The 11,127-nt window shown below is 42.3% G+C and overlaps 1 protein-coding gene across 1 annotated transcript in view; it reads left to right on the top strand.

Annotated features, from left to right (window-relative positions):
- Positions 1 to 4,954: 4,954 nt before the first annotated feature.
- KLHL29 (kelch like family member 29) overlaps positions 4,955 to 11,127 on the top strand; it is a 915,027-nt gene continuing 908,854 nt past the window's right edge. The window contains exons 1-2 of the mRNA XM_030195140.1: positions 4,955 to 4,978; positions 5,252 to 5,328. Of these exons, the coding sequence (XP_030051000.1) occupies positions 4,955 to 4,978; positions 5,252 to 5,328 (101 nt within the window). The remainder of the gene's footprint in view (positions 4,979 to 5,251; positions 5,329 to 11,127) is intronic.

The following is an 11,127-nucleotide window of genomic DNA, read 5'->3' as shown; positions in this document are numbered from 1 at the left end:
GGCGTCAGAACGATGAAGGGGTCGGCAGGTAGGTAGGTAGGGAGGGAGGGAGAAGGGGGGGGGGTGTTGGGGAGGAAAACCTTGCTAGCGCCCATTTCATTTGCTCCAGAAACGGGCCTCTTTTACTAGTTTTATATAAAAAAAACCCAACAAAGCTCCTCTTTTACTAAACTGCGCTAGGAATTCCCATGCGGCAAATGCGATGCAGCCCATGAATGCCACACTGGGAATTGGCCAATAACAAGCAATTATTGTCAATAATTAGAATTTACACGTGCAACTTTCTAAGCGTATTCTGCAACATGGTGCACGTCCATTCTAATGCATGGATCTCAAAAGGGGACATGGCCATGGGAGGGGCATGGGTATGTCATGGACATTCCTAGAAACTACATGCACTGTTACAGAATACGCCTGATCCACGCCTAAGTTAGGCACAGGCATTTACACCAGGGTCTCTGTTTACTAAGATGTGCTAGTGTTTTTGATATGTGCTAACTGTGTAGTCACCCATAGGAATATTATGGGCATCTACATGGATAGTGTGTGTTAATGCTTAATGCGCACTAAAAACGCTAATGCTCCTCTAGAACGGCTTAATAAACAGGGCCCTAGGTTTTAGTTGATATAAATGGTCATGCCTACATGTATTAATGGCTCTGGGCACTATGCATATTCTATAAACTGTGCCTAATGTTAGGTGCAGGTTGTAGAATACTGCTAAGCGCAGTTTTTTTTTCTGTATTAATTTTTTTCAGCACCATATATAGCATCTAGTCCTTAATGCAGGAAAAATGGCCTAGCATGAAGCACCAAACCCCTAAGAGAAAAACTACACTGGCTCCCACTAAAAGAACGAATTGCGTTCAAAATTTGCACCCTGGTCCATAAAATCATTCACAGCGAGGCCCCAGTCTATATGTCAGACCTCATAGATTTACCAACCAGGAACACAGAAAGGTCAGCATGCACATTCTTGAATCCCCACTACCCCAGTTGCAAAGGACTTAAATATAAATCAACATATGCATCTAGCTTCTCCTACATTAGCACGCAACTATGGAATGCACTACCAAATGTCATAAAAACAATGCACGACCTAACAATCTTCAGAAAATTACTAAAAACCAACCTGTTCAAAAAGACATACCACAATGATCCATGCTAAATACTAGACAATGAAACTCTACCAGAACTAGACAAAACCGAACTCTCTACACTTGACTGCTTCATTCACTCTGACACTAATGAACGTTAACGCACTACCACTTTATTTCTTACACCGGAAATGAACTGATTGTCTAACTTACTCTATAATTTACTCTATCATTTATGAACTTTAATGCAATACCACTTTGTATTTCTCATTCCGGAAATGGCGATCGCCATTACGGCATAATGTAAGCCACATTGAGCCTGGAAAAAGGTGGGAAAATGTGGGATACAAATGCAAAAAATAAATAAATAAAGTGTTCTGCATTAGTTTTGCCATTTGCATATGCTAAGTACATGGTATTTATTATTTTGGGAGGGAGCATGTCAGGGGTAGAGTGGAGAATGGGCGTGGAAGTGCTGTACAGCTAGTGTGCTGACATTACCGGCATGCTAACCGGTTACTGTATCCATAACATAGGAGACCTCTTGAATAGGAGGTGAATACATGCTCCTGCATTATTTTTTTTTTTAATGGACACACTCTAATGCTAACATTTGAGCATTGCCAGAAATTCAACAAATAGAAAATTCACTATTTTACAGCTGCACTAGAAATGGGCTTAGCGTGCGGGGAAAGTCTGACATTAGGGTGTGCTAAGTCTATTTACTAGCACAGCTTGGTATAAAGGTCTGGTAAGTATTTCATTGCTGTCTTTTTATGTGTCAATGGCAGTATATACATAAACACAACAATACAGAAGAGATCAGTATTTGATTAATGTAAGTCATATGAGTTTAAAGGGCAAAAGAAGGGGGCAGGCTTTGTTTAGCACCTTTTGGGTAGGCAGTTTTATGAAGGCAAATTGGCAGTACATTCACTTATATCCATTCCTGGCCTAGGAAGCCATGTTTTAAAGTTACTCCCCTCTCTGGAACAGCTTCCCTGAGATTGTATGCCATTGCCTTTCTCTGGAGGTATTTGGGTACTGCATAAAATCATACCTTTTTAAGGTTTCTAAAGCCCAACTCTTCCATATCAGAGCTTTGTTGATTTTAACTGTGTTTACTGCAATAAAATAACTTTTTCAGAAGCCTCTTCTTGTCTGTGAGACTTGGCTAGCTTGTAATATCCACAGCGTAGGGACTTCCTCTTATGCTGCATAGGTTTGGTAACACTATAGAAATGACAATTAGCAGTAGTCATAACAATAATTAAAATTGGGGTGATTATTTTTATTATATCACTTTCAGGCCCTCATGATCAAAAGCAAACTCTGGCGCTAGAGGCTGTTAACGCCATACTAGCGCCAGAGTTTGCAGCCGACCTATGATCAGAGCCCTCGAGCGCCTGAAACAGCGCACTCGAGGGCTCTCAGCGCAAGTAGCATGCAAATGCATGCTAAACAGGGCTTCTAGCACAATTAGCTTGCAAATGCATGCTAATTGGCGCGTAACGCATTCATCCCCAATGATCAGCGACCAGCGCGCCAACGTTTGGGTCGCTGGCCGCAGCAAAATCAACGCCAGCTCCGAGCTGGCGTTAGATTTTGTGGATCATTGGGGAGGAATGGTGAGCCCTGTCCAGCTCCCTTACATGGTCCCTTACATGGTCTGTAGCCCCGCCCAGTGCATCCCAGGATGCAGTGGGCGGTGCTGGGCGCCGCCATTTTGGGCTTCGACTGACTGGAAGAGGAGGGAGGAAGGCATGCTGCGTCCCTCCTCCAACACAAGGTAGGGGGGACAGGAGGGGGCCGGGAGGGGGCCAGGGGGGTGTCACGACACCACGGACCACCAGGGAATTTAAGGAGAATGCTGGGGGGAGGATTTGGGGTGGGCTGGAGGTACACCGGACCTCCAGCCCCCCCCCCCCCCCCCGTCGATGGAGCAATGATTTCTGGGGGTTTCGGGGGCTGGAGACCCACCGGACCTCCAGCCCCCACTCCCCCATCGTGGGAGGGTGGGAGAGGGTTTGGCCGGCAGCGGCCACGTTTTCTGGGGGTTTGGGGGGGGGCCTCGTTGTTCAGGCCTCGGGGCAGGCTGTTTGACAGGTTTGGGCTTTTGACAGCCCAGACCTGTCAAACAAGTGCGGGAGGATTGTGCTGAGCGCATGCTCGGCACAATTCTCCCGCACTTTAAACATGATAATCAAAGATAATAGCGCTGCTTAGATTTGCATGCATTATCTTTGATCATCGATGCAGAAAAGCCCTGCGCTGTCCCGGCGCTATTTTTAGGGCGCTGTTTGGAACAGCGCAGGGCTTTTGATCATCTGGGCCTCAGTGTATCTGCAATCCAGCTATTGGAAGAAATAAAGCCCTCAATGTCATAAAAAGTACCAGACAGCTGAAGAACAAACGGTTTCTTCCTATCCAAGTTTTACAGAAGCAGTGAATGAAAAAAGGGACAGACAGAGCCTTTTCACAGTGTTATGTCATGTCTAGAAACAGTACATTTTCACGGACAGAAAGCTCAAGAGACACAGAGAAAGCTGACCGAATACTTGTACGGTTAGATTAACAAGCCCAAACAGTAACTCAGCTCAGCATAACTTGGATTTGAGAAATGGATAGTAACCAAATTAATTTATAACCCATTTCAGCTGCCAAGGCAGGGGCATCGTGCTAGCTTCAGTTCTCGCTATAATATCTAAAGCAAAAGGGAAAGAGCATCTATTTTATTTCTGTCAAACTCAGAACGAAGATAGTCTGTTCTCATCTCACGACCCATATACGGTGCTATCCTAAGAGTGAGTTTCGATGCTAATACATCATATATAATTTAAAAATCAGTAAAAAGCACAGGTATTTATCATTTACAGGAACGCATGTGATGTAGACGAAAGCCTGGGAGAAGAGAACAGTTATTTGATGATATCTATTCGCTTGTCTTTTCCCCACCATAGGATTTCATACGCATTCCCCAGATCACGCTTTTTTTCTCACTTCCTATATGCATTTAGAAATAGTTTTCTTTTATTTCCCCAAAGCGCCTTGAAATTTGAAATGCAAATTATTTTCCAAGATTTCCACTCGCTGTATCGCTCTCATGCCATCGATTATGTGAAATTAATTTTGAAGGGGCGCTAATATCCCGATGATTATCACTGTCACTTAAATATGTGTGCATGTAGATATATGTACACATGATTTATTTAGGTGGGTGGGAGGGTTGCAAAGAAGGTGGGTTGTCGCCGCGCTGCATCCATCCTCTACAGCGACAAATATACCTGAGAAGCGAGTCGGAGCAACACAAACTCACACTCCCGCGCACTCATTACATACACATCTGTACGGACGCCCGCAAACGTCGAACACCTGAAGAGGTGAGGGCAGACTAGACTCGCGTGGGAACGCGCGCAGACTCCACCCAAATCCTCGCCTTCCTTCTGCCGTGACGTAAAGTACCGCCCATCCGGGCCACGCCTCTCCTTGTGGGAAAAAAAAAAGGGGGAGGAGGCCTGCTGGAGTATGGCAGAGCGCGAAGCTCGCCGCAGTAAAGGGAGCCTCTAGCGCCGTTAACCTGAGCTTCCCGGCCCCCTTTCTCTTCAGTCACTCCTCCGCAGTCAGTCACAGCCCGGTTCCCGGGGGAGGGGGAGTGAAGGGAGGAATAAGCAGCGCCGAGAGGCGGCTCTCTGCATACAGCCAGCCTTTTGCGAAAGAGGGAGGGAAAATAATAATAAGGAGAGAAAGAGAGAGAACTCTTCTGTGACCGGTGGCGCTTGGAGTGCAGGTAAGGGACACCGAGTCTTCGTTCCCGCGAGGCGGCGGTGCTGCTGCCGCCGTTGCTGAAGGGTGCCGTTATGTGTGCATGTGTGTATGTGTGTGTAGGTGCTGCCTCTTGTGCAGTGCCAGCCTGCTAATGCTCCTTCTCGTTCCTTTCCCTGCGCCTGCGCCAATTTCTGCAACCCAAACTTCCTGCCTGGCAGTGTGCGGTGGCGGTGAACTGTGCTGCTGTTGCCGCCGCTGCTTCCCCGGGCAGCTCAGCGCCCACTTGGCAGAGCCGCCTCCAAGCCCAGCGCGCCGCAGCGGACTCGGGACCCTTCCTCCATCTCCCCAGTACTTCTCTCTTATTTCTCCTAATTGATAAGCGTTATTAGCGGGGAACTTCCAAGACTGCGCTTAATTATTATCATCTCGTCGTCTTAAATGTTTTTGGATGTTGCAGTACCTTCTGGTAAGAAATCTGGATTTTGCTGCCTATCTTTCTCGTCCATGGCTCTGGTGGTCTGATTTGTTGTTTGGAACACTGCTGTCGCGCTTTGGTGCTGTGTAGTGGGTTGTTGGTAGAAATACGATCTCTTCGTACTACGTTAATTGTCGCCCCCCCCCCCGAATTATTTTTGCTATTTGTTAGCTTGGCACATGGGTTTGAGGGTCAGCTCTTAGGGGCTGTCCTGACTGGCGCTAAGGATTTAGCTTAAGCATTCCCCCCCCCCCCCCCCCCCCCAAAAAAAAAAAAAAAAAAAGTGTAGAGCTCCAAACTGATTGACTTTCTTCAGTGTCTTCTGTTGAAAAAAATGCCCATGCACGACTTTGTGTAAAGTAGCATACTCAAAAAGTAGAACTAATACTGGCTTGTGAATTATGGTAATTGTTAAATTTTGAGCAAGAATTTAAATCATTATTAGTACTTGGTCATTTGGCGTTATTTATTTGGGCTGCCTAGTTGATTCTTCTGGCAATGAGAATGTTAAAAGGAGAAACGGAAAATCAATCTGTTTTCCTGCAAAGGAATTGTAAAACGTGTGTTAATATCGTGCTCATACACATTACATAATAGTGCCTCTACTAATTATTTTAAACTGTCATATTTTTCCCCAAATCGTGCTCTGTTGCTCTAATGAGTTTAAAAGAGCTGTGGTGCTTAACCCCAGTAACCTTAAGAAAAAAAAAATCAATTTTGCTCATTTTAAAAAAGTGTACTACAGCGGGGGCTACTGTCGGGAAAATGATGGCACGATAATATTTTCATGCTTTATAATTAGTAATGTGCTTTTCTCATCTCCCTAGAAAATTTTAAGGTGAACGAAGACACGGTATTATAAGCAGCTTGTTTGTACTTTAAAAACAAGTAGGCATTCCTTTCAGTTTGTTTTCCCCTCAGACTTTTAGTGTTCTTGGGTTGTTTCTTGGTAAGCTTATGAAGGTATCGTTTGCACTGATATGCATGCAACAAATGGGAAATATGAAGCTAAATAAGTGGAAAAGACATTACATCTAAGATATCATTGTTTACAGAGATGTACTTATCCTATAGTAGGCAAAAGTTTGAAAAAAATGTAATTTGAGTGAAGAGATTGAAAGAAGCCACAGAGGTCAAGAGATTTGCTTAACCTGGACTACTGAGTGGCTCTGATCTCAAAACTTGTGTTGGTAGTACTACTTCACTCCGTTTGAGGTAAAGAAGCCTTCCAAGTGTTAATTTCAGTAGATTAGTATTCAGTTTAGATCCAAAAACAGTTCAACTCATAATTTAAAGTAAATCTTTGTATGAAAAGATGATTGACATGATAAGTTTGCCCATCTTTTACTGTTTTATTAGGTGAGTAAGTTTACAGGGAGAAACTGCATGTATATATTTCAGAGTATCAAATGTGTATTTTATTTGCTTTGTGACATTTTGGCCACGTGCTTAAGAGAAAAGAAGGCTTATTTAGCAAGCTGTGATTTAACCTTCTCCAAGCTCTGATCAGAATGTAAAGCACTTGTTAGTGGTTTGGTCATCAGATGTTCATTGGTTGTCTATAGGGAATTTATTTTCAAATACAGACATGTCAGCTAACAAGTTCTAGGTAATACTTTTTTTTTTATTGAAGAGATGTGATTTCTCACAAGCTGTTGTGTGATACTGCCTCCTTCATATATTTGCAAAATTGCAAGGATGAGGAAAGATGTAGTCACAAATGCGCTTTTTTTTTATTGGAAGATCCTATAACTTGTAGCTTTGTTTTCTGACCTGTATTTAAGTGGATTCAAATGATGGATAACTTCATTATTTTATTTCTAAAAACCTGATTACACCTATTTATGTATGTTTCTTTTAGTTCAGAAACTTCGTTCGTTGTGCTGAGAAATAAAGCAGTCAGTTGTTTAGTTCTAATTTTGTATTTATGTGTGTGTGTTCTAAAGTCTTGGCAGCTGAAAATCCATTGAATAATGGACCCCAGGAGACTGCACCCTTCTGGGTGCATAGTATCTCTTAGGTAAGATGTACCGCTGTTGGCATAGTAATGATTGGAGTAATTAAGACCAGTGTTTGTTCCCTTTTGTACTGGAGATGGAATGTACTTTTATCACTCTTCTAATTCTGTAAGCCATGTTATTTGCACTTGCTATTTTGCAAAAACACACAGGCAAAACTATATTTTTATTTAGATTTTGCTCACACCTTTTCAGTAGTAGATCAAGGTGAATTATATTTAGGTATACTGGGTAGTTCTTAAATTGCTTTAATCAAGAATTGTTCCAGAACCAGGAATTCCTTTCCTAGAAGAATTGCACATTATAACAAATTACATACCCTAAATAGAAATTATATATACATAAACATGCATGGCGTTTTTGCAGGCTAAAACTCAGTTTTAAAAATAAGCTTCCATGTTCTGTGATGCTGTTAAAAAAACAAACAAACCCAAAATGCCAAATGTAATCCAAAAATCACTTAATGAAGCAAGACAAAAGCTGATGTGCCCAAGTAAATAAATCACATAGGCGCCATTTTACTAAGTTTAGTGCACACTAATGTAAGCTTTAGTGAAAGGGACCCAAACTGTGGTGGAGGAGTGAACTAATGGTAAGTGCAGCAGGCTTTGATCCTGGCATCCTGGTTTCAGTTTCTGCTGCAGCTTCTTGTGATCTTGGGCAAGTCATTTAACCCTCCATTGCCTCAGGTACAAAAACTGAGTTTGTGAGCCCTCTAGGGACAGAGAAAGTACCTGTTTTATAATGTGTGATTGTTACATAAGTACATAAGTATTGCCATACTGGGAAAGACCAAAGGTCCATCGAGCCCAGCACCCTGTTTCCAACAGTAGCCAATCCAGGTCACAAATACCCGGCAAGATCCAAAAAATGTACAAAACATTTTATACTGCTTATCCCAGAAATAGTGGATTTTTCCCAAGTCCATTTAATAACTGTCTATGGACTTTTCCTTTAGGAAGCCGACCAAACCGTTTTAAAACTCCGCTAAGCTAACAGCCTTTACCACATTCTCTGGCAATGAATTCCAGAGTTTAAATACACGTTGAGTGAAGAAACACATTTTCTCCGATTCGTTTTAAATTTACTACATTGTAGCTTCATCGTATGCCCCCTAGTCCTAGTATTTTTGGAAAGCGTGAACAGACGCTTCACATCTACCCGTTCAACTCCACTCATTATTTTATAGACCTCTATCATATCTCCCCTCAGCCGCCTTTTCTCCAAGCTGTAGAGCCCTAGCTGCTTTAGCCTTTCCTTGATGGTTAAGTGGATTATAAATGCCAGAATTAAATTTAAACATATAGGGCTAAATTCTCTATATGGCGCCTTAAAAATTGGGGCAGAATAAATTTCCACCTAAGTGTATTAGGCGGCGCCTAGATTATGTGCGGTGTATATAGAATGTGCTTAAAACTACCCTTATCCATTTATACCAAGGGAAACATGGCATAAATACTGGTGCATAGATTTAGGTACACAGGGTCATATTCTATAACAATGCATGTAAATTTTGGAATGTCCATGAAACACCCATTTCCCTACCAGTAACACGCCCCTTTTTGTTTCCGAGCATTAGAATTTAGGTGCCGTGCATTAGAATGTAAATTCTAATTATTGACAGTGCTCATTATTGCTTAAGTGCTGTTAAAAATGCTGATTGACTTGTTAAGCCAATTAAATTAACACGTGTTAGAATACGCTTGGAGTTTGGCATGGAACGCTGGGTATGATATATAGAATCCGGTGGATAGTTCTATTAAGTGATTGAGTGAAGTTAGTGATGACAAGGTATGCAAACTTATTTAATGTTGAGTTTGTCCCATTGAAGATAGACACTAACAGAACATTTCTAGAAAGTCATTAAAAGAACAAAAAACAAATCCAGTGAATGACAGCCTTTCAAAGAATAAAAAGGCTGTATGTAGAGTACTGTATCTCTCCCTGTAAGTCTTAACAAAGTGAGATCATATTCTCTAAACAGTTATACAGTTTTATGCTAGCTTAATTCATTAGCATACAAAAAAGGTTTCACTTCCGTTGGCCTGTTTGATATGTCATGTCTATGAACTTTCTGACATTTGTCATCAGGATTGTTGTGGGCTTCCCCAATTTTCTATTTATTCTGGGTGCTTGACTAGTTGTCTTTCAAAATGCAAGCGCAAAGTGAGTTGCAAATTAGGTGCAGTAGGTATTTCCAGAGATACTTCTGACTTTGGTCAAGTTAACTTGAAGTAAGGTTTGACTCTGCTTTCATGCTCTCTCAGCTTATTATTTTAGCCATAGGGCTCATCCTCCACTCTTATGCGATTCTCTTTTTGTTTGGTTTTTTTTTGCCTGATATTTTTCCCTTTAAACTTATATCCTGGTTTTACTGTACTTGGACCCTAAGTATTAGGCATTTTTCTCCATTAAAATGAGAACTCTTTAGAGGACTGTACGTCTAGTACATAAGTAATGCCATACTGGGAAAAGACCAAGGGTCCATCGAGCCCAGCATCTTGTCCACGACAGCGGCCAATCCAGGCCAAGGGCACCTGGCAAGCTTCCCAAACGTACAAACATTCTATACATGTTATTCCTGGGTTTTTGGATTTTTCCAAGTCCCTTTAGTAGCGGTTTATGGACTTGTCCTTTAGGAAACCGTCCAACCCCTTTTTAAACTTTGCTAAGCTAACCGCCTTCACCACATTTTCCGGCAATGAATTCCAGAGTTTAATTACACGTTGGGTGAAGAAAAAGTTTCTCTGATTTGTTTTAAATTTACTACACTGTAGTTTAATCGCATGCCCCCTAGTCCTAGTATTTTTGGAAAACGTGAACAGACGCTTCACATCCACCTGTTCCACTCCGCTCATTATTTTATATACCTCTATCATGTCTCCCCCCAGCCGTCTCTTCTCCAAGCTGAATAGCCCTAGCCTCCTTAGTCTTTCTTCATAGGGAAGTCGTCCCATCCCCGCTATCATTTTAGTCGCCCTTCGCTGCATCTTTTCCAATTCTACTATATCTTTCTTGAGATGCAGCGACCAGAATTGAACACACTACTCAAGGTGCGGTCGCACCATGGAGCGATACAACGGCATTATAACATCCTCACACCTGTTTTCCATACTTTTCCTAATAATACCCAACATTCTATTCGCTTTCCTAGCTGCAGCAGCACACTGAGCAGAAGGTTTCAGCGTGTTATCGACGACGACACCCAGATCCCTTTCTTGGTCCGTAACTCCTAACGTGGAACCTTGCATGACGTAGCTATAATTCGGGTTCTTTTTTCCCACATGCATCACCTTGCACTTGCTCACATTAAACGTCATCCGCCATTTAGCCGCCCAGTCTCCCAGTCTCGTAAGGTCCTCTTGTAATTTTTCACAATCCTGTCGCGAGTTAACGACTTTGAATAACTTTGTGTCATCAGCAAATTTAATTACCTCGCTAGTTACTCCCATCTCTAAATCATTTATAAATATATTAAAAAGCAGCGGTCCTAGCACAGACCCCTGAGGAACCCCACTAACTACCCTTCTCCATTGTGAATACTGCCCATTTAACCCCACTCTGTTTCCTATCCTTCAACCAGTTTTTAATCCACAATAGGACATTTCCTCCTATCCCATGACCCTCCAATTTCCTCTGTAGCCTTTCATGAGGTACCTTGTCAAACGCCTTTTGAAAATCCAGATACACAATATCAACCGGCTCCCCTTTGTCCACATGTTTGTTTACTCCTTCAAAGAATTGAAGTAAATTGGTCAGGCAAGATTTCCCC

Source organism: Microcaecilia unicolor, chromosome 3 (genome assembly GCF_901765095.1).
Source record: "Microcaecilia unicolor chromosome 3, aMicUni1.1, whole genome shotgun sequence".
Classification (NCBI taxonomy): domain Eukaryota; kingdom Metazoa; phylum Chordata; class Amphibia; order Gymnophiona; family Siphonopidae; genus Microcaecilia; species Microcaecilia unicolor.
The sequence above is the reverse complement of the archived record's forward strand: the minus strand, read 5'-3'. Positions and strand labels throughout refer to the sequence as shown.